A 23,601-nucleotide genomic window follows, 5' to 3' on the forward strand; every position below is an offset into this window, starting at 1 on the left:
CTGCGAGGGACCACAGCCATCTGGTGGTCAGAAGCGAACAGGCAGCCTTATTTTTAAAAAATAACATTAGAAAACACATTTTAAAAGGGAAAGACGTTTAAAGGAATTCTTTATAGTGGTGTCATTTTATTTTTTTGCAATCATAAAACACTTTTTGCCCATGCAAAACACCTAGCCTCCACCTAAAATGATCCCTTGCAGACCTGGCAGGTTTTTTTTTTCCAAGTTCCTCAAAAGAAACCTTGCAAAATTATTCAAGCTACTACTGGTATCATTGACAACAAGTACAACAGTACTAATTTGGGCATGGAATCTTGCCATGCCCTCGTCCCCATTCTTCATATTTTCAGTGGCTTGAAAAAAGATAGCCATCCCTGAAGAATAAATGTCTGCACTGGGTGTCCCGCAGTGAAGAGGACTGTGACCACAGCTGGCTGCTTGGTGGGGAGGGGACAGGCTGGCCCAGAAAGGCACGAGCGGCACTCTGAATTGTCACCTGTTGGTCATCGCTTTGTGCTGTCCCCACTTGGCAGCCGCCAAAAACCCTTCCCACCTGTTCGCCCTGTGATGAAAATAGCGGCGAGCCAATTCCCTTGCACTCAAGTCTTCCTTGGGGATGGTCCCCTCTCAGCTTTGCCAGCTCCTGCGCTGGCTGTCTGAGGAGGGAGAAAACAAGGTGAGGGTGGAGAAGGGGTCCTTATCCCGAGGTGGGCTTGGGGCATCCCAGGGGCAGCAAGGAGGGGCTTGAACTCCCCGTGCTCAGGGGATATGTTTGGGGATGGCTTTTGGCTTTGTTTCTCTTTCAGGGGAAGGCACAGGCAATGCACCGAGGGAGCTGGAGGCCCCCTGAGCCATAAGTGCTTGCTGAGGCACGAACTGGTGTTTAAAATGTGACTGGTGTGAACAAGTTGGTGTCCTTCACAAGTGCTGACTGGGCACCTCCCTCCCCAGCCGTGCCGGGCAGCCTGAGTCTGGGCACTGGCAGGAAGCTTTTGTCATTGGGCCCCTTGCTCCAGAGGTCCTTCTGACCCCACAATTGCAAAACCCACCAGCCTGGGCTCCATCATGCCTCTGCTCTTGCTTCCTCTCCTGCACGTGCTCCAGGAGGGGAGGCTCAGCATCTGACCCTTTTGCCTTTCCTCCTTGTTCTGTTTTTCTGTTGAGAGCTGCAGGGGTTCTCAGACACTCATGTCTCAGCTCAGAGCCCTGTTTCACAGGAGGGACCTGCCCTTGCAGGTCTGCAGCCCTTGGAGGATGCTGTGCTGGCCTGTAGCTCATGGGCCCTCATGGTCATAGAATCATAGAATGGTTTGGGTTGGGAGGGACCTTCAAAGGTTTTCTAGTCTAACCACCACCCTGCAAGCAGCAGGGACATCTTCCACTAGATCAGGTTTCTCAGAGTGCCATCCAACCTGGCCTTGAATGTTTCCAGGCATGAGTCATCTACCACCTCTCTGGGCAACCTGCTCCAGTGGTTCCTTGATGTTGAGTGTTCTCCTGTGTGCCACACTCCCAGCACAGAGCCTTTGGTGCAAGCTTTGTGTACTCTCGCTGGTGTGGAGGGAAGGCTGCTCTCCAGGGAGCTGAGTTCAGCTCTGGGCTTGCTGCAGGGGTGACAGCAGAGGCCAGAGCCATCACTCCATGGGCAAATCCAGCTTCTCTACCCATGTTTCACTTCTAGCATCTGCTGGGACAAGGATGCTTTGGAAATTAAAAAAAAAAAAAAAAAAGGAGGCTATTTCGGGAAGCTGTGAGTGTGATAAAAATGGACTTGTCATAGAGATCTACAGCTGGGCCACTCCCCAGCATGGACCCATGTTTGCCGCATGAAACCCTCATGCAGTTGGTAAGGTAGAAACCCATGGCTCTTGGGCTGCACTCTTCAGAGAGAAAGTGCTTTGTGTGCCTCGTTCGATCTGAGCCCTTCTTAAGTGGGGTCCTATAGCATGTAGTCAAATCCTGCTGTAGAAGTGGCTGTGGGAGGGAGAGTAACTCAGAGATGAAGCCACCAGCATTTAGTTTCAGGCAACCTCCAGCAGTGCCCCTTGGGGACTCATCAGCAAGATGGGGGCAGGACAGACGGCTTTTAGGATCATTAGGCTGGACTTTCCCCTCCCCATCACCTCCAGAAGACAGCATGCACATCCTAGTTTGAGGACTGCTGCTCAAAGACCGTTATATTAAATACATAACACCATCTGGTTCAGAAAGGTCTCCCCTGTTCCTCCCAGAGGCATTGGGAATGCAGTGGAATTGGAATGACGATTAATTTTTACAAGGGACAAACTGTCCAAGGATAGTATGTGCTGAAGCTGAAGAAGGCACAAAGCCTTCTCCATTCCCACAACTGCTTATGGGGGGGGAAACCCAGCACTCTGCTTTTTCCAGCCCCGCTGCCACCAGCGGCAGGCCAGCTTTGCTCAGTGTTTATCTTCTGCCTGAGCTTGGTGCAGCTGAGACAGCAGTGCAGGCACCAGGAGAGGGAGGTGCTGAGGTCTGGACAACTTGCAGCTAATTTAACTTCTTCCTACAAGTCAAGGGCTCAGATGACACTTTCAACCTGTTCAAGCTCCTTTTAAGAATCCTTCCCCCAGCTCCCACCCAGCTGGACACCAGGAGATGGCATGGTGACAACTGAGGACACCAGAGAGCCCTTTCGTGGCAACTGTGTTTCTTGCATGTCTTTAAGTGATTTACGGGCTGCAAGGCACATATCTGTATCTGGTCACAAGGCAGAGAGGGAAAGGAGAGGAGGTAGCTCGCCCTTTTGCTATTTTGAGATGGGCTGTAGTCACCTCCCTGGGAGACTGTGCTAAAAAGCAGTGAGCACCTGCCTTGGCTTGCAGCACCTTCAGCCCTCATGCTGGGCACCCATCTCAGCAGCACAGTGCCCTTCTCTTTTCGTGGAAAGCAAATATTGCCGCACGGTTGCACCCCTCTTCTCCCCCACAGGGTCTTCGCCTCCCCATACCAGCACTGACAGCGCACACATAGCTTCAAGGGAGGCTCAAGACTTTGCTCCTTTAATGTGCAATAAAAAAGGCAACTCTCCCACGCTCAACAAGAAATCCCACCAGCAGGAACCGTGGGCTTGGCACCCTCCTCCCTGGCTGCCTTTTACAATTGGGCAGTGTACGCGGTTTGCTCGGAAGGGTTTTTCTCCCCGTGTGCAAAGGAGCTCCTGGCTGCTGCAGGGCTGCCTTGCTGGCATGAGATGACTGAGGTCTCGCTTCAATCAGCTGAGCAAACTACTCCAGCAACAGCATGTTCTTGCTGGTACGACAGAGTCAATGGAAGGGGCTCCTGCTTTAGGGAAAACAGCTCTTCGGCCCCAGCATACACAGCTACCCTGAGGGAGTCTATAGCGTTGGCCTGCTCAGAGGCTGAGAGAGACTCCCCACACTGCGGCACGATGTGGTGGAAGGCATCAGTGGAAGTGAGAGAGGGAGGTGGGATCGCATCCAGGAAAGAAGGAAATAAAATATAATAATGGGAGAATTAAATTAACTGCAAGGAGTTTGCTGAAGGCACATCCTAGCCCATAGCAGAGAGCCCCTTCAGCCTGGGGTACCACTCACAGCCTAAGCCCTGTGTGCAGCCAAGGGCTTTGGTAACAGGCTGTCACGCAACGGAAACATTCGGGCTGTGGGTAGAATTCTGGATAAAATGGTGGGGAGGGAGAGGAAAGAAAGAGAAGGGGTTGTGAGTGGGAAGGTGTTGCATACCACAAGCACTTGTGCAAGAGAAACTAGAGCAACAAGGCCCCTCTACCATTAGTGTTCCTCCTCTGCCACCTGCAATGCTTCACATCCCCGTACTTTCCAATCTAACACTGACAGGCAGAGGGCTGGAGATCCATTCTGGGGATGGGGCAAGGAAAGAGGCAGGCAGGAATGATTTCAGCAGCGAACTGCAGCCTCTCCTGTTTCTTGGACAAGATCTCTTAACTACCACACTGGAGAGGAGGATGGGGAGCTTCTTCCGCTTTGCCCACGCTGTACCAAAAAAAAGAAAAAAAGCCCACTGAACTCCCACATTCTCTAGCAGCTTTGAAAACCCCCTTCACAAGTCTATTGTGTGACATCCCTAAACACAACAAAGATTATCTGATATCTGAAAGCAGCTTAAAAATAAAAACAACTCAAAAGGAAAACAGGAAGAGTGGAGGAAGGGGACAGAGTCCTTCCCCCGCTGGCCCCTGGCTGGAGGCAAGCGAAACAGCACACACAGCCTCTTGCTCCACAGCACACCAGTCCGTAGCATTCACAAGGCAAACATAGCATCATCTTCCTTTGCTTGCTTCCGATGATGGCTGGCAGCAGGAGGGGAGACGGACGTCCCTGCTGAGGAACTGGACAAAGTGGGTAGCCGGTCTGCAACTTTTGCTCGCTCTTCCAGAAACTTGTCAAACTCTGGGGCAAGAGGAGAGCAGAGCATTAGCAAGGAGGGTGGTTTGTGGAAGAGCCAAGGTGCTGCCAGGAACAGCTGGAGAAAGGGGTTGGCTGGCAAGTCTTACCTTCACTGGTGACACCTTTTGCATCCTCTGACTCCCCCTAGGGAAGGAGAAGGGCACGGTTAGAAGCAAGGTAGACAAAGGCATCTCCACAGATGTCATTCTTTGTCTGCATGGAGAGAGACAGGATAGCGCTCCCCCCACTTCCGCAGTACAGAAGTGTCAGAGTGGCCCTGAGCCTCAGTTCCTTAGCTGTGCCTCCCGCAAGGCAAATTCTACTGATGTGGTGTCCCAGACTCTGTGTCTTTGGCTTTTCCTCCCCTGCTCCCTCTGAGCAGCCTGTGCCACACATTCAGCAGTGCCAGCGCTGTTGTACACTGCCTAAAATCCAGCCCTGCAGACAACTCTGGCAGGATTGGTGGCTCCAGGTAAGCAGCCCTCACTTACCACATCAGTGGAGAGCCACTTTTCTATGTCTTCCATGAAATTGGCTTGGGGAACGGGCACCTAGAACAGAAGGAAAAAGAGCGATGAGGCCAAGAAAAGACAGGATGTTCCAGGAAACCCACTCTGCAAAAAGAAAGCCCAACCCAAAAGCTAACCCCCTCGCTCCACCATTCAGTCAGCTTCCAAATCCAGCCAATGCCACTGCAAAGCTCTCCCAGCTACCAATGCCACCGCTCTCCTGCTTCCTCTGCCCCATCCACACCCAGACATGTAGAGTTTCCAGGATACATGCCATTAAAAGCACCTGGGGTTTGGTGGTTGGCTTTGGGGTATTAGGACCGGACCAGGCTTTCCATTTTGGTGAGGACTCAGTAGGTAGAAGTTGGCTGCTTGTGTTAGGCAGCCAGAGAACAAGATGTGTTTTTCTCCACATCTCCTCCCTTCTACAAGCCAGTGACAGAATGATGTCAAAGTCTGCGGTGCTGAAAATATTGGACGTGCCAGGTTTGGCATCACATTAAGGGGGAAAGACACCTGCCAAGAAGTGATTCTCTGGTAGGGGAGCACAGCAGAATTTGACATCACACCAAACTACAGAAACAGATCCATCAAAGAGAAAGCCCTTTACAATTGAAGTAAATTTTACTTCCAGTGGGGAGGAGGCTAGCTCAGAAGACTTCATGTCCCTAGCCAGTTTAAGCAGCAAAGAGACATCTTCCTAGTGAAGAGAGATAACCTTGAAGGAAATCAAGTCTGATTAAAAACCCCAGATCCTTTTCTCCAGACATGAGCTCCTGAGCAAAGCTGAGCAAGGAGCCCGCCTTGCTAAAGGCTCCACAAGCAGAAGCGCGAGAGAGCATTTGTGGGAACTTATTTATTGGTCTCCTAATATGTATAGCTCACTTGCTCTCAGGAAAACAGCAAGACCAAGAGAAAGAGCAACGCCTTCTTACCAAGGACAGACAGATTTCCCCAAACCAAGGAGCAAGTGCAGATAGTTACCACAGCTGGCAGATGGATGAATGGGGATGGAAGAGGATGTGTGAGATTAGGGAAGTTTCAAAGTGAACTGCCTTTGTCTACCCAGAGAGGAACTCTCTCAGGTAGAAATGCATTCAAGCCAACTGGAAAGCATGTGGGGAAACTTCCTAGAGCAGACATCAGTCTGGACAGTGCCCATTTCAGGAACACAGGCTAAGAAGCTTCAGACCTGGCCGTGTGTTGAAGCCTTAGTGTGCCTCAGGGATGTAACTGCAGGAATTCCTGCTGCCAAAAGACCAAATTCAACAGCTTGAAGGCTCAAACACTTTAGTTAGAGGAGAAGGCCCAGAACAGGGTAAAAGCCAGAATGTGTCTTCCTGTAAATGGGACAACTCATGCTGAGCAGGAGAGGTTGCAGGGGGAATAAATGGCAGCAGCCTTCCTCATGATGCCACCAGCTAGTGCCTCTGCTCCAGACACCCACCCCAAAACAGGCCATCCTCTAGCTCAGAGCGGCACACGCTGTCTTGCCCTCAGAGCTCCTAGGATTTTTTTCCTACAGATACTCGAGGAAGGACTGACACTCTGCCTGCTTCCTTCCCAACCCTGTTCTCCACTACTGGCCCAGATCAGGGTTGCTCCATTTCAGTTTGCAGTCTCTGCTGATGTCTGCTGTGCATCCTCACATGCTGTGTCAGTGCCACTCCTAGTTCAGCAGCCCCAGCCTCCTTCCTTCCTGCTGGAGCTCCATGATCTCACCATTCCTTGCCGCATCATCCACTTAGTCAGCTGGGCTCCATCACTAGAAGCACCAGACTCCCCCTGGTCGAGAGAGAGTCTGCACTGAAAGCTCCTATCACAGAGGGTGAGGTAGAGGGGAGGCAGTGGGTTTAGAGTGGGGGAAAGAACACACTAGTACTGGTAGCCTACTTCTTTGGTTGCAGAAAGAAGACAATTGGACTTGGAAACCTGCTGAAGAGGAATAAAACATGCATTTCCAGGTGGAAATTTCCCTGCAGATAGAAGGAGGCCATCCTGTTACTGACTGAGTCAACCCTAGACTTTCCATAGTTCCCCACCTCTGGAGTTTAAAGAATGAGGTATAGAGCCCAGATAGGAAATGTGAGTTGGTGGAGACTGGGAGTTAGCATCAGTCATGTTAAACACTTGATTTCTTCCAAACAGATAGCACATTTATTACATTGGTCAGCAAGGAGGATACTGTCATTCCTGGTGACGCACTAAAAGCTCTGTGGCCACTTACCATTCCTGTGTTCTGCTGTCGGGCATCCAGGGCACCAGCGAGTCCTTTGGAGGCTTGGGGATCTTCGTACTTTACCCTGAAAGCATGAAGTTAGACAACACACAGGCTGGTGAGATGCTGAAAAGTGAAGAGCAGGAACTCCTAAACATATATTCAGGGCTTCTGACTGCACAGCTTTTCACCTCTGGTTATTCTGCTCCCAAGAGTTTCTAGAAAAACCCTACTAAAGATGTAGCCCACCACAAAATAGACTAATCCACTCACTGCAACATCACTGTGGGATACCACAGGACAGCCCTGGCACATGGCAGGAGAAGGACAAGGCATCATATGAAAACAACCATCCAATAGACTAAAACACACTTACAGAGCTAGGTGCATCAAATATGACACTCATCTGCTCTGGGGTTGACTCTAGAAGAGAGATACCTAACACAGACCCACCAGAAGATTACAGCTACTTGTAGCTTGAAAGGATTCAAGCAACAAGCCCCTACACACACACCTACCTTCACAAACACAAACACAGCTCAAAAACATCTCTTTAACCGATACCACTCAAAAACTGATGGTGGCAGAGACTCGCTGGTCTATGCTACAGAGGAGGTGAGACCAGATTATCAGAAAAGCCTCAAGAAGAAGAGCTTCAAGATCTCCAAATGCACCTCTACAGTGATCTCTTCCCACACACAATCTCTTCCCACACACAGACATGTCTTGCCCATAATCTCCCTCATCCCATTTCTGTGTCCCCTCTAGGCCGCTACCACACATGTTAATGTCACACGTCACCATTTCATCCATGCAGAGTGAGGAAAACAGTTCTTCCATGCTGGGAGAATGAAGCCTCTCCCAGAAACTCTCCGTAAGTCTCCTCTCCAGCTGCTCCTGGGCCCCTTTTCGCAGATCCAGCAGACCATCAAGTGGAGCTATTTTTGTTGGGGGCCAGAGGCTTGGGCCACCGGCGCTCAAACTTCTCGAAGAAATGCTCATCAGTGAAGGGGCCGCTGTGGACAATGGCATCAAGGATGAAGTACAACGCTGCTATCATGCTACTGATGAGGAAGAACGGCAGGAAAGGCTTGAGGTGTTTCAAGCACTGCTTCGCCGAGACACTCATGAAGCATGGAGGGGTCAGGAACAAACTCCAGTGGCCTTGCCTGAGTCTGCTGCCAGCACGTCCTGTCCAGGAGCAGCAGGGAAATGGGTCTGTTCAGCGGAGGGAGGCACTGAGAGCAGAGGCTGGTGAGTGACATGGGAAGCCTGAGCCAGTGAGAGTAGAGGCTACCTGGCAGGAGTGCAAGTGCAGGCAGATGGAGAGAGTGAGGAATAAATAGAAGATGTCTCGTTACTTGTGCAGAGATCACAAGCCTCAGTCTGTTAAGGATTGCGCCACAGCAGAAAGGATACGATTCCACCCCTGCCCAGACCTCTCTCAACCTTCAGCACTGAGCACATACCAGTGGCTCCGATTTCAGCCTCAGACTGGGTGCTGTTGGCACCACTGTTTTTGTCCTGAACTGCCTGTGTACTCAGGCAGCACACCCCACAGTAAAAGTGGTGGGGAAACGCAAGGGCAAAACACATGAAATTGTGTGTAGGCCAAAGATTTCCCCACCACTTTCACCAGAAGCAGTGTGAGGCAGAGGAATAGAAGGAGACATCCTTAAAAGATCTTAACTTGCTACTGCCTAGCTGCAGAACAAGGCACTCCAGTGGATGGAGATCAGGAGCACAGATCTTTGAGGGCTGGAGGCAGCCATGTGCCTGTGGGCTCTACTGCTTGGTAACTGATGAAGAGCAATGGGTGACTCTGACAGGCAAAACAGAGATCACCTGCAGTCTCTCAAGCCAAAGAGATCAGCCCTTGTCGGCTCCTCACAGAACAAGGATTCAGGAGAGAATGGACCTCTTCAGTTCAGACAGTACTACGGAGACCCAACTCTTACTCCTTTACGCCAGGAAGTCTCAAACACTCTATAGAGGAAGAAATCAGTCACACTTACCGACAGGGAAGCTGAGGCACCGAGCAGTACCCTGCCTTGCAAACCACAATTGACTGCATTCTTCCTGCACTCCAGTTCAATACTCTGCTATTAGGCTGCATTGATATTCGGCGATTCCCAAATTCAACATCACCCCAGTGTCAGGTCACATGAGTTCACAGACAGACAAGAAAACTCAGCCAGTTCTACTCCACACCTTCATCTCCAGATGCTAAGCCTCCCTAGCACATGTAACACCACAGTCCACTGACACAGCAGTGAGGGACATGCGCATATAGAGGCTGCTTCCTTCTTCCCATTCCCAGGAGGACACAGCGAAGAGGAGGTGACGGCAGCAGGAAGAAATAACTGGGAACACAGAAGTCATCCTACAAACACTGTGTCAGAAGAGTGCATCCTACTGTCTTCCAGGAACTGCTGCTGGTTGGGGTCACAGCCCCAGTTGCCCTGAGCCCTCCCCCTTTGCAAGAAGGTAGGACAGGATAGAGTGGGTTGCCACACTCACTCTCTACGCTGCTCAGCCAGCGAGCTGCCACGGGTCAGGGCAAACATGTCAAACTCTTCTTCCAGCTTGCCAGAGGTATCGAGGGAGTGCAGCCCCGCGCTTACGCTGCTCGAACCCAGGTCTGTGGGAGAGAGAGCAGGGTGAGCAGGTGGCACAGAGCAGTAAACGGAGGGCTGGGGGCTTGGAGGGTGCTAGGTGGAGAGCTAGCATCAGAACTAAACTGCTCTAAGCCCACGCCTGTATCCTGCCCCTCAGCTGCGGCACAGTCTATGCGTGTCTGCAGTGTTGTGGGTGAGGTAACAGAAGCAGTTTCTTCGCCTCCTCAGCAGATATTTTTAGCTCAGCCTCAGGCAGCAGCATCAATTTACTGCACTGATGCTGAAGGCTAGAAGTTCCTGACCATTTAAGACAACTCAAGCGGAATTGCTCCATAACCTGTGGAAGAGGATCACCTTCTGGGCGAGTACCTCTGAGACAGATGAGTGGATTTTCATGACCTGGGCATCATCTGAAAAGCCCTGACTTGAAAAATATCTCAGCTGGCTTGTCTGCAGAAAGTCTTGCCAATTTTCTATAGCTGTACTGAAGATGCTTACAGCTAGTGAGATCTTCAGGCAGTGCTTCATAAGCTGTTGGTTGTATTCTTCCTTATCCTGCTGGGAGGCCCAGTCCTTAGCCACAGCCTAATGCTGAGCTCCTTCTTAAGTCACGTCCACCTCCTGCATAACGTGAGGTGTAGATGCTGAGACATATGTGCTTGTCTGCCTTGGGGCATGTAAAAGTTTCTTCATAAGTTTATTAGTTGACAATACACCCTATTTCTCTAGGTTACTTTACGCATATGACTAAATAATTTTTGGAGTTGATTCAAAGGTATGAAAGGATTCTCAGAGCAGCACAGGAGAAGGACTGAGGGGAAAACTGCACGGCAACATACTAATTCCAGCCAGCTGAGAGGAAAGGTTGTTGGTGATTTCAGGCTGTCTCACTGCAGGAGTACTGGGTCCCAGGTCAATCAAGCTGTTCTCTGCCTCATTTGGTGCCTTTGGAGAAAAAAAAAAGGAAGATGGAGAGTTTCTGAAGCTCAGACGCCCTGACACAGCAATCCTAGCTCATGAACACTGGAGAGGGAAGCTCTTTTGTACCCATCGGAAGATATCAGTTGTGAAGCCTCTCTTTGTGAGAAGGGGGACGGTGATGAGACAACTGGCTGGGAATAGTGTCCCAGGGCAGAATATGCCTTGGTAGCCAGCTTCCCAGCTCTGCTGGATGTCAGTAAGTAGGGTAGGTGCTGGTTCAGAGGACAGGGCAGTGCTCAGAGGGCAACACGAAGCTCATACTGGAACTGGTCCTCTCAATGTTTAATACCAGAAAACCGTAACTGTTGCTGGTCTGCTCTTGCTCTTCGGGTGAGAGGAAGGCTCCCACTGGCAGGGAGGAAGAGGTTAGCAGTGGGAACTGGAGTGTCCTGCACACCGGCATGGCCTGGTGCAGCTGGGCTGAGAGACCAAAGCCTACAGCTTCTAAGTCGGGCAGACTGAACCTCTCCCCAGTTCAGCAGGGACATTGCCAGACCTGCAGATGCAAACCGAGCTGCACAGAGGGGCAGTTGCTCTGAGTTACCTTAACAGGCTGTCCTGTCCGAAGACGCTCAAACCTGCAAGAAAGATGACAGGATGCATTTTGGTAGCGTGTTCTTATTCACCCACAGCCCAAGAGATTTTTGACATGGCTTGGCACAGTCTGCCCTTTCCTACATACTAGGAAAGGGGGACCATAGCTCAGGGCCCAATTCCCCCTCCAGACCGAAGACACCACAAGGCCCACAGAGTTGATATCTCCCGAGAGGTGGTGTGAGGAAGCTTCCTGTGGTCCTCCAGAGCTACTTCTAACTGAAGTGGTTCAAACCCAGCTCTCCATACAGACACAGGGACTAAATTCTCCAGACTTCATCCTAGCTTAAGAGATGGGTTTGATGAAATGGAAGAAAAAAGAAAGGTGCTGATCCCACCTGGGTAAATCCTTTCTGTCCCTGTCTGCCTCAGAGCTAGAAAACCAGCTCTTTCCATGCAGTTCCCTCCTTCTTCTTCTGGGTTATGCCACAGGGACATCTTTATATTCCATCAGTAACTTACACAGAGTTTTGAAGGGATTGGAATAAATCAGGAAAAACTGAGAACTGGCTTTGAGAACAGGCTGACGCATCTTGAGCACTCATAGGCAGGGTGGGATGCAAGGCCTTCAAGGGGCAGTAAACTCTTGTGGAAAAGCAGGGCAGAGAGGGGAGGAAAAAGGTACCTTTCATAGCGCAGAAACACGTTGTTGAGGTTGTCATTGATAAGGAGCAGCTCCTCGGTGAGTTGCTCATGGAGGACACGGGGAATCAGCTCCAGCACACGCTGCTGCATGGCTCTGCATGTGCAATTCAGCTCCTGCTCACAGCAAGGGGAAGTTATCACAAAGGTCAGGCTAAGGCTGAGCACTCACAGATTTGGAAGTCTGTCTGGAACAGGCTGCTGGGGTCTATCAGCAAGGGTTGATGGGCAACAGATATTGGTGTAAGAGGCAAACTGAATCTGAGCTTTACAGACAATAATTGTATGCTTCTTGTGTAACACATCACCCAGAAAGGGCAGCCCTCGGAGATTATGTGAGATTATTCCAACCTCATAGTGCAACTTCCCTTGGCTATTGAAACTCTGCCTTGCCTGTGTCTCCCTTATCCCATCACTCCCTGATAAGCCCCACACTAAACTGTCCAGTTGTTCCCCATGCCTCCCATGTGTCATGCCCCAGTCCATCAAATCATCGCTAAATTGAGCTGCGTGTGCCAGCCCTTCGCCCGGCCAGTGTTCCTTACTTGCAGCAGCTCCAGGTCAGAAGGCTCGGCCTGGGACGGCACCAGCTCCGTCAGCATCTCCGACATGACCTTCATGTTCCCATTCACCACTTCCAGTTCACTGCGCAGCTTCCCGATCTGCAAAAGGGAGGGGAAGTGACAGCTCTGCCTGGGAAGAGACTGTGGAGATAGCTGGGGTAGCTCTGAATGGCAGTGTGTGCACGTGGGGTAGCTCTGAATGGCATGTGTGTGCACGTTCACAGAGCCAAAGGGAACTGCCACTTGTTTGTCACCACTCAGTTTAACTCTCAGGAGCTCCTGGCAGAAGGAAGCTCCATTACTTACCATCAGCTTCATTTGCTGCTAACAGATGCCAGGCCCTCACCTGGGATATTTGGCCACTAGCTGAGCCTTGATTTTTAATAGCCACCACAGGCTACTGTTATGATTCATATCTCTACCTAGCTAACAGCTCCTGTGTGGCAGCCACTCAAGTAATTTCATTTCCAAAGTGGTGTTAAGAGGGGGAAAAAAAAGGATTCCCATTCTAAAGGCAAGCCTTGGCTAAGTGTGCAGTTGAAGCTGTTTCCCTCTGGTTTCACAAGCTGCTAAAGAGCCTCTAGAGAACAGTTTCTACCCTCTGTTCTGCAAGGGGATGCAGCCTACCGACAGCTGGAGGTTTGCTGCTGAACATGGTGTCATATGAAGTCAGGGTGAGGAAAGAGAAAAGAGGATGGGGAAACAAGTGAGACAGCCCTGGCCTTTGGAAACCACATAGCCAGACAGGGTTGATTCATATAAAGTCAGCAGTGAGGAAAGATAAACCAAAATGATAAGCAGGCATCTACTAAGCAAGCTTTTGCTGTACTGCACTACAAAGACCTCACTTAAAACCTCTGGGTCTCAGTTCCCCACTCGCCTATAGCCAGGAGATCTTCTCTCTACCTGCAAGCAGCCCTGTCTTAGGCAAACATAACTACTCTGTGTTTGTGGTATCCCAGCTCATCACTGTGGCCACAATGGAGCTCTGGGGAACTTTTGAGGGACTATGCTTTATAGGAATGGCTCCTTGAGGACAGAGGCTGGGGAAGGACCGGGACAGCAGTCTCAGAACTGCTTGTGAAACAGCCCCCAAATGCAGGGAGAGACAGCAGCACCACGGGGCTCGTGTCCAACTCACCTGCTCCGGTGTGGGTGTGATGGGTGCGTCGCTGGATGTGCCTCTCCCAGTGGGCTGGGTGGCAAGCTGGAGGATGGACTCTATCTGCTGAGTGGAGTCGACCGCAGGTGAGTTCTGTCCAGATTGGGAGTCAGAACTATACACAGACTACAGACAGAGGTGGGACAAGTAACAGAGAAAAGGAGATGTTAAGACACTCACAGCTGGCAGGGCAGTGCAATGAGGAGAGAAATGTTGATGGCAACTCCTTATCTGCTTTCAATAGCTCTTCCAGCAAAGAGACTGTCCTGGAGCTTCTCAGTCCCCAAAAGCCCCCTAAATGCAAGCTAGAGTTCCTGAAGTCCCTTCATAGCTTCATAATGGCAGCTGCCCAACGCCCTTCTCTTCAGCAATGCTCCCATACCCTCTGTGGTGTGTGGATGGGTGACAGCATGTCCAGATCAGTCATGGGGAACTCCAGGCCTTTCCGTCTCAGGTCTTCATAGACAGCGACAACACCAGTCAAGTCCGGTGAGCTGCGGAAGGCATCTGCCCAGGACTGGGGAGAAGTAGACAGTACAGCCATCATCATTTACAGTAGTCTTCTGTACAAACACGTAAAGACCAGCACTCTCTGATCTGGTGCAAATGCTCGTGCTTCTTGGCTCACCTGGATGAGGGTCAGCACCTTGTCATGCACTATGGCAGGTGGATTGTTCTTTGGCAGGATTGTTCTCACCAGGACACCTTCTACAAAGTCCTGGCTGGACACAAGGACATGGAAGCGATGGCCGCAGTTTTTGACGCATGTCTCCAGGACCTGCAAAGGCAATGAAGCGTTAGCTATAGCCTTCTTTGCCTAAGTGTGTTCGCCTTGTTGGCTTTAAGCACCTGTGTCTTTTCAGCCAGGAACTCAGCTTTACAGCAGGATATCACAGTGCTGAGAGAGCCATGACCACTCACCGTCAAAGCCAGCATAACTTCATGGAAGTTCTTATTCCCTACAATTCTCTTCTTAATGGCTCGGAAGGCATCTTTGGGCCTGCAGGAGAAGTCAAATCAAGAAAAATCACCAGAGACCCACGTACAGAGGCAAAGCAAAACAATCACTGGCTCTGGATGCCTCACACTCAGCAGGTGACGTTCTCCACCATGTTTTCAGGGTGGCTTGAAGCAATGACTGGTAAAGCAGCTTCTGGCTGTGGTTCCAAAAGAGGAGTGGGGTCCTGCTAATGAGCACTGTTACTGAAATTGGAGGCCTCTGTGCTGATGTCTGCAACAATTCTCAGTGTACAGGACACAACAGAGAGCAGAGTAAAAGCAATGCTAGAAATGCACTACTTGGGAGTAGGGCAAAATCCTGTAGCAGAGAGACTGAAGAGCAGGAGATCACAAAAAAAAGCTTGTCATGGGTTAGAAACAGAAAGCAGAGAGTGAGCTGCAGCAATCCCTGTGTTGCTCAGAGAGAAACTGTTTAACAACCTTTCCCTGGAGGAAAGGAGGCTAAAAAGCAGCAGGGGAGAGGCAGTGGCAAAATCTTGCCTATACTGGAGATGGGCAAGACAGCAGTAGCATAGCAGGGTATCCTTAACCATTCTCAGAGTGGAGAAGCAGTGCGGTCTCAGTGCACTGTGGTCTTATGAGAGGGCACAAATGAACCAAGATGCTCTGGCAGAGCACAGGAGGAGAGGCTGGGCAGTGCTGGAGGAGAAGAGTGGGGTGGAGACACTGAGGCAATGAGGAGGGCGGGAGTGTACTGGACCATGGGGCAGCATTGTTGCAATGGATGGGCATTAGGAGGGCAATGGGAAAGCTTGCCATGCCAGGGGGGTACAGCTGTGTTATCAGGTGCCCAGAAATGAAACACCAAGTGGCCACAGCTCAAGACTGAGAACTGTGGGCAAAGACAGGTGTATTTGCACTATGGGGATAGCATGGAAAAGAAGCGGAGACAGATCTGTGAGCAGAGATGTTTGACTTTGATTTATACAACTGTGAAGCCGAAAACCGGGCTTGCTAATCTTCTGTCAGCATCACTGTGGGGCAGAACAGCAGGAGTGAAACCTACATTTTTTTATTCCATGTAGCACCTTCTTTTTTACACGCTGCTCTTGACATCTCCACGGTGAGAAGGAGCAGTCCCCCTTGAATTCACTGGCAAATCTCCAGGTCCAGAGTTAACAAGTCTGGCAGATTTCTGAACATGTCCCCACAGGGACAGGGAGACAAGGGCTTCCCCGTGCACTTTGCGCATGTCTGAGTGACCGTACATGAAAATACCTGAGAAGTGAAGCCCAGCAGGACTTGCACAGTCAGAGGACTGAATAGCATCCTGAGATTTTCCTCTCTCCTCAGTCACCAGCCTGCAGATTTTTACATTCCCAGAGGAGAGAAAGAGAGGGGTATGAAAGAGGTAAAAACCAAACAAAAAGTGGAAGAATTGCAAATATGCCTCTGGGAGATGGGAGGCAGCCTGGCTTGAATCGAGGTTTCCCTGGGGACCCTGGAGGCCTGCTTGAATGGCTCCCAGTGCTCACAAAGATTACGGGGAGGCATCTAACAGGTGCTCCGACAGCTTTGCTGTGTCTCTAGGTCTCCTAGCGGAGTCTTGTCTAAGGGACTGCTGGGAAGCCTAGCTTATTACCTCCACCAGTGCACGCTACCACTGCAGCCTAGGGATGTACTGTTACAGGGTGTGCTGGGACCTGGATGCGTACTCTTGCCAGCTCCCTTACCCTTCTTCCGTCTCGTTAATGATGTCGCAGATCTCCATGTTGAGAGCCCAGTTCTCACTCCGCAGGGACCCATCAGTAGCTCTCTCTGGAAAACAGAAACCAAGACACGGCAAGGCTAAGAGTGGCCCTGGCACTCTCGTGAGCTGCTGTTCAGCTGTCAGGACACCTCAAGAGCCCAGCCACCTTGTCTCTGGCTTCCACCACAACATTCAAGGAGGCGAATCTGGCTGCAAGGTCCAGGTGATGGAGTGCTCTCCACTAGATGTCACCATGGCAAAGCACATGGCTGGCTCGCGCTGGGACAGGTGGTTGCTCAAGTTCGCCCACACATACCGCGTTTTGCCCAGACATACTTTGCAAACACATACAGCGTGATCTCTGGTGTCCTGCACACGATGGGAGGGAGCTCAGCATGACTTCAGCTCCACAGCTGGAGAAAAGGGGGCTTATTTGCCTCCTGGCTGCAGGGCCAGAAACCGTGAGTTTGGTCTGCTCACACTGAAGCGGACCTAATGTCAATGGCACCGCTCTTGGTTTGCACAAGATTAAGGAGACAAAAGAATCGACCTCCTTTGTTTTACATAGGCCCTACAAAAACAAACAAGCAAACATAAACTGCCAAAGCAGGGCTCTCTCTTGTTTAACATTTACATCTCTCCCCTGAACTTCTGGCCTCTGGCGAGTACGGACAGAAGTGGACTGCAGGCTGAAGTTGAAGCAATATTGTTTCAGCTTTGAGCGTGTCCCCTTTAATTAGGAATTCCTCAGTCAGCCTGAATGTTATTCAAGGCAGAGATTTGGGAAATGAGCAGCTATTACTGAGAGCACCAGTGTCTCCACCCTATAATCAGCCATGTCTTGGTCCTAGCCCTGCTGACTTGACAGATGCCTTCAGAGGGACACCACCAGTGGCTGGGGGGAAGAGAATCGCCAGCTGGGCAGGCAGGACCCAGGCACTCTCCAGACCACAAAGGAACACTGAGATGCAGCAGATGGCAAGTAGAGGACAAGAACCATCCTTCCCAGCTCTCCCATCCTACAGAATGCCTGATGTAGCACTAGGGCAAAAGAAAACTAGCCAGACTGGTTTAGCACCCACCAGGTGCTCTTTGGGAGAGCTCAGACCCAACTTAGAGAAGTGCCTGCATTTTCAAAAATGCTGTCCCTGCAAAATCTGGAGCTGGGCCTTGCTGCTGTGGGTCTTCTACCCCTTTGGAGAGGCCCTTCCTCCGCAGAGATGCCCTTTTGCTGCTTTTGGCCCAGCAGCTAATGATCCCTCTGCGGGAATGAAATGAAATGCCCATCCATGCAGTAATGGGATAAGGCCATAACACAGGAAAAATAAGATTTTTTTTAAACTCCTGCCTGAGTAAGCACACCCATCATGTTTTGCCTGTCCCCTCTTTAAGGGTCAGGCAGAGAGCTATTCACAGCGCTGTGCAATGCAGCCTCTTACACACGTGTCCCTCCCACAGGTTACACACCACAGCGTGAAGCTATCCACATCTTATGGCAATCCAGCCACCACCTTTTCTGTTGACTGCAGAAAGCATTGACTACACTGTGATTACGCTGATTACATTGTGGCCACAGCCAGTTGGAAAAGGGCAAACGGGGGAAGGAGAGTGGCAGAACGCTCTCGATGCTCTTCCACCTTTCAGAAGGTCTGTCTACTACTGTAATATCCTGAAGGCCCCTTGAGTCAGGTGAACTTCTGTCACTTGGAGTATTAATTTTATACAGAAATCCTAGTCTCTTGCAGATCCAAGCCCTCTCAGTGAGCCATGGGAGGTAGCATCACATTGGGTGATGTGGTGAATATATCCAGGGCAGTGGGCTACAAGGGAGCATATCTGGTGCACCAGGGCATTTGGCAATGAATGGGTGAAGCTGTGGTAGTACATGGGGGAAAATGATTTCCGATAGGGATCAGGACTTGGTACAGTAGCGGAGCTCCAGGTTCCCTCCTGCTCTGGAACACCACACAGCCAGCCTTGCTGGCAGGCAGATTGCAGCTCAGGTCAGTCTGATGGATTTATCACGCATGGTCACAAAGCCACCCCTCACTTGTGCTCTCCTCCAGCAACGCCTGCTCATGACACACACACCCAGCCTAGCCAGAAGTTTCTCTGTACTGTTTGCTGCCTCTGGCAGTGAAACACACAAATCAGTCACACAGGGGTTGGTCTACTGAAGGGAAGTCCACATTCACTCTTCTCACGCCTGAAGAAAACACTGCACATGGAAGGAAAAAAAACACAACTCGGGAACAGGGCGCCTGTTGGGAAGCTCTGAGCTACAGACAAAACCAAGGATGAAACAAAAACTGCCTTTAACCATCAAGTCCTTGCTGTTCAAGTCTCCCCAGCCCTCCTCATCCTCATTTTCACTGCACACAAACATGAACTGAGTCTGAAAACACCCTTCCCTCACTTCCCTATGCTTGGTGGCACTCTGTAACCTGCTCCCCACCACCACCGCTTTTCCTCCAAACACACCGGTCTTGCCAAGGTCAGGCAGCAGGTTTGCTATTCAGACAGGAATGCAAACAATCTGCATGCCTCCTTGACTTGGCTGGCCGCTTATGAACAAATGGGGCTTCCTCAGAAGTGACACGTACCACCCTGCAACGCTGTGGTCGTCCTGCTAGCATCACACCCGTTCACACGCTGGTCAACAAAGAGCTGCAGGAAAGCAGCAAACCTGCCACAAATGCAACATAGGCTCAAAAAATACAAAGCTGGAAGAGCAGTATTAAGGCATAGAAGACAGGAACGTGACCATAAGGCATTTCCAAGGACAAAGCGCTTGAATTTACCCAGTACAGATTACAGCCTGGCCTAGCTGGCCTTGGGAGAGCTGGAGCTAATGCCCTTGTAATCCTCCTTGCTTGCTTCCAAGCCCTAAGGGACTATCCAAGCCTAGTAAGACATGTTGGAGTTTTCCCTGAAATCCTGAATGTTACCCTTTTAGTAAAGCCTTCAGAAGGGAAGGAAACAAAGTCTATTCATTAGTCACATGAAGGATCAGGGTGGCTGGCCCCGTTTCACGAGCCGTAATTAGCACATGAGCTGTCTGCCCCTCACGAAATCCGAGCCCAGGATGGCTGGGGGTAGTGTCAAGTCCCTAAAAACAGCGAGTACAGTAGGCAGGGCATGGCCGCCCGCCCAGCGCTCTGCCTGGCAGGACTCATCAGGCAGTGTCTATGTCTGCATGCTAAGGAACTGAGCCTGACCTGTCACGGAGAATTTTCCCTGGCGGAGGTTATCTGTAAGCATATGAACGCCATCTCCCTCCAAGCTCAAAACCAAGTGGCCGTTGAACGTACAGGAGGCCCTTCATGGGGCTGCTTCAAAGCCACATTGTTTTGGCAGCCAGTCCGGCTTCCCGGGTGTGACAGCATTGGGGTTTATCTGATTCCAGTCTGCCGACTCAGAAATTGCTCGTATTGACCCAGAACCGCTGAGGACTGTGGTATGGGTTGAACCGGAGCATCAACTCTTTTCCTGCCTGGCATTTGACATGCTCTTGCTAACTGCAACTAGGTTATAAAAGTTATCTGGAATCGTCAGATAAGAAACAACTCTGAGCTTGGCACAACTGACACGACAGAGCTGTACATTGCTTCGTGCCATGAGTAAATTTCACAGCTTTGCTTCTGTTGAAGTTTATTGTCTCTGCCCTCATGGCAAGGGAGATCCCATTGCGGGGCTGGCGATCCCACCCAGCCATCCCAGCAGCAGCACACCAGCAGTACAGTCAATAGCACAGGGAAGTACAGGAGCTGGGGACAGAAGATAATGTGCAGGCTCCTGTCCCCTTTGCTTCCCATCATGGATCTGAAGCACCCAGAACCAGCCAGGCGCCATCCAGAAACCCTTCGCCCATGACGTGCTCTGCCATAGCTCGTCAGAGACTGTGTGTGCCCCTCCTCCAAGTCAGGCCCTTAACCAGCATTCCCTACAGCGCTCAGTCTGGCTGGTTTTAAATTCCTCAGCAAAGCATCAAGCACCTTCTCACTCATTTCAACAGGCTTTTGAGGGCACCAGCATTTCATTTCATGAGACAGCGTAGGTTCAGCAGAAAGCAACACAATAGTCCTTTCTCCCAACCTCCTTTCAATTCATAAACCCCCTGGCTCAAATCAGCATCCTGTACAAAGTCTCCTTGATAAGCTTCACGATTTTGCTTCCTGCAAGGAAAATTCAGCACTAGCTCAGGCAAGATTCCATTGTTCAATCTTGCTGTATTGCTGCTCCTCCAAAGACAGAGGGGACAACTCACTTTCTAGACAGAATGGAGATATGGCTCCAAACCAAATTCAAGGATGGTGGTGGACATAGACTCCCACTGACATAGCACTGTGGGTATTTTGGGTCTCCGAACTCCTCTTCCTGCTCCTTTCCTGTGAATCAGCTCAAACTCTTAGGGATCAAACAACTCTTCAACTGCTGCCTTTGCCTCTTCTCCTCCAGACAGAGTGGGCACGTAAGACAAGACAAGGCCTTTTTGAGAAGCACTACCTTGCACGAACCCATCTGGCTCTGAGACGAGAGTGTCACTGATAATAGCTGGTAACTGCTCCCAAGGTCCCAACTCACTGAGGGGTGGAGGTGCAGTGGATTTCCCTTTTAAGGGGGCAATCCAAACTACAATGCTTCAGCACTCTTTGAAAATTTTCCCACCCACCCGTCAGAAGTACCGTGTTTTTTTTTTTTTAAAAAAAAAACCACAAAAAAACCACACAACAAAAACAGATACCAAAAAACCCCAAACAAACAAGTCTATATTCATCTTACTTGGGAAGAGACATCACGGTCCAAAAACAGGACAGAGGCAACTTTTGTGACTAAATCTCTGGACTAGGAGTAAGAAGTTAGAAAACCTACTCCTTTGCAACTGACTCATTCTGTGACAAATCACTGAGATTATCTGAGCAGCAGTTTCCTTGTCAGCAAAATAAATGGGACTTACTAGATTAATACTAATGAAGGAATTTGAGAACGTTGCTGCAGTGTGCCACAGAGGATTCTTTTTTTTTTTCCGTGGCTTTCATCTAAAGCTATTTTAGACTTTAGCTGTTTCAAGCATACATGACTTTGCCCAAGTAATTTACAAGGACAAAGTATTAGCTTTCTGCAGACAGCCCAAAGCAGCAGTGCTAGGCAGGTTTGGTGATCAGGCTCATGGGTTCAACATGCAGCTGCCACGGACCTACCGAACAAGTCTGGGTAAGCCATGTTCGCGTCTCAAATTAAACAGGGAATAGAGCATTTATCCATGTCCCCAGGATGTTGATATGCAATATTCAAAAGGAGAAAACACTCATATTTTCAGCCACCAGCCCTTTCAAGTCCTCCACACTGAGTTCCTTTCTCATGCACTGCAATTCCTCCACCCCTTTGGACTTCCATAACCCCAGTCAACCCAAGTCATTAAGATCTCTCTACTGTTACACCTCTGGTATTAAGGTCTCTAAACTCCTGTTTGACAACACTCTTGAAATATTTTTTTTCCCTCTTCTTTGCTGTTGGTTTGTGCTTGAAAATCCGTTCTTTAATTGAAGCAAAGCCCAGAGGGAAGCCACTTACAATCTGGCTGCTATACTGATTAGAAGACCCAGAGGGCAAGAAGTGATCTCTGATATCTAAAGAGAACTTCAGAGTGCCTCTGCCCAAACACAGAACCCTATCTGATGCACTCAGTGAGGGAATCAAAGAGCATTCCTTCTGGAAAGGGCAGGAAACATCTTCTCCTAATAAGTGTGGTGAAACATGTGACATTCATCTGGGGGGACATCAAAGATCATCTGGAGGTTTTTGTTACAGAAAACCTTACTTGGTCATCCTTCCCCCACCTTGCTGTAGTGCATCTCACCTATCTCGCCCAACACTAGAGCAGCGCATTGCAGTGCCCCTGACCCACATAATTAGGACACTGCTTTGGGCAGCCTCTAACTCTTTGCTCCACTTCCTCTGACTACATCCTTCTCCGGTGTTCATCTGAGCACAGGGACTGAGAGACTGCGTGTCGGCGGGCCTGCAAAGTCACAGAGTGGATGCTCTGCTCCTGCCATGGATTTCCTTGCCGGAGCTCATACTTGGCCCTGTGAGAAGGCCCGTGGGGCAGGGGAGTGTCCTCCACAGGGCCAGGGCATGGCCCTGCAGGGGCCCTGCTTGTCCCAGATCTCTGCTGGGAATTTGGGGGCAAGCAGCCACCCCCGGCGTGCCCAGGATGCTCATCTTTCAGGTGGGGAGCTGTGACCCAGACTCCATGAGCAGGGACGCCCCAGGGCCGGGCCGGGCCAGCCCGAAGCCACTGCGCCCCTGGCAGCCTCCAGCTCGGTGATGGCCGCCCGCGGCCGCCCTGTCACCTCAGGGAGAGCGCGGCCCCTTTCCCGCCCAGAACGTGATAGGCCGCTGCGGCTGGAGCCCAGCCAATCAGCCACCCCCGCTGTGCCCACCCAGGTAGGACCCCGCCCCTCCCGCGAAGCCCCCACAGAGGTGCGGGCGGGAATGGCCCCGAGCCAATCACGGGCCTCGGCTCCACGGGGGGGCGTGGCTTGGACCACCGGTCTGCTGCCCCTTTAAGCGAGGAAACTTCTCACCACCTCAAGACCCCCTCGCGCCCAGATTGGCTAGCGTGGCCGCCAGCGGAGCCGCCTCGGGCTGCGCGGCCGCTATTGGTCGCGAACGCCCGTCAGTTAGAGCGGAGCTCTCCTCTCATTGGTCAACGCCCTCTCTGTCCCGCCGCGGAGGCGGAGGCCACCGCTTCCCAGAGGGGAAGGGGTCCGGCGGGCGAGCAGGCGAGTGCTCCCGGGGGTACGGGGCCGAGCGAGCGAACGAGCAGGCGAGTGGGGAAGGGCGCGGGGGTGCGCGGCCGGGGGGCTCACCGATGCGCTGTCCCACGGGGGAGCTGAAGGGGTTCCCCAGCAGAAAGTCCATCGCCGCCGCGCCGCGATCAGCTGACGCCGCGCCGCCGCCGCCGGCTCACGTGACGCCGCGCGCCGGGCCGGGGCGGGCCCCCGTCCGGGCCAACGCTGTGACGCCAGCGGCCGCCGCCCGGGACCGCCCGGCCCCGCCGTGGGGCTGAGGCAGGGGAGCGAGGCGGGGACCGGCCGACCCCGCACCGCCGCTTGGTTGCTGCCGGCGGAACCCGGCTCCTGCCGGCCCGGGGCAGGCACCGAGAGGCTCCCGCCACCGAGTGGCAGAA

General features: G+C 51.3%; 1 protein-coding gene across 1 annotated transcript; it reads right to left on the reverse strand.

The window, feature by feature from the left end:
- Positions 1-2,995: 2,995 nt before the first annotated feature.
- On the reverse strand, positions 2,996-23,577 carry TOM1 (target of myb1 membrane trafficking protein). Its single transcript, XM_086753704.1, has 15 exons — positions 23,282-23,577; positions 16,390-16,474; positions 14,618-14,696; positions 14,325-14,474; positions 14,079-14,213; positions 13,676-13,822; positions 12,517-12,633; positions 11,955-12,088; positions 11,280-11,313; positions 10,594-10,699; positions 9,657-9,777; positions 7,146-7,221; positions 4,901-4,960; positions 4,517-4,553; positions 2,996-4,412 (listed from the first exon to the last, which is right to left on the reverse strand). Exons 1-15 carry the CDS (start codon positions 23,331-23,333, stop codon positions 4,264-4,266), a joined length of 1,482 nt encoding a protein of 493 aa, XP_086609830.1. The 5' UTR covers positions 23,334-23,577; the 3' UTR covers positions 2,996-4,263.
- Positions 23,578-23,601: the final 24 nt, after the last annotated feature.

Source organism: Chlamydotis macqueenii, chromosome 1 (genome assembly GCF_036417535.1).
Source record: "Chlamydotis macqueenii isolate bChlMac1 chromosome 1, bChlMac1.mat, whole genome shotgun sequence".
NCBI lineage: Eukaryota > Metazoa > Chordata > Aves > Otidiformes > Otididae > Chlamydotis > Chlamydotis macqueenii.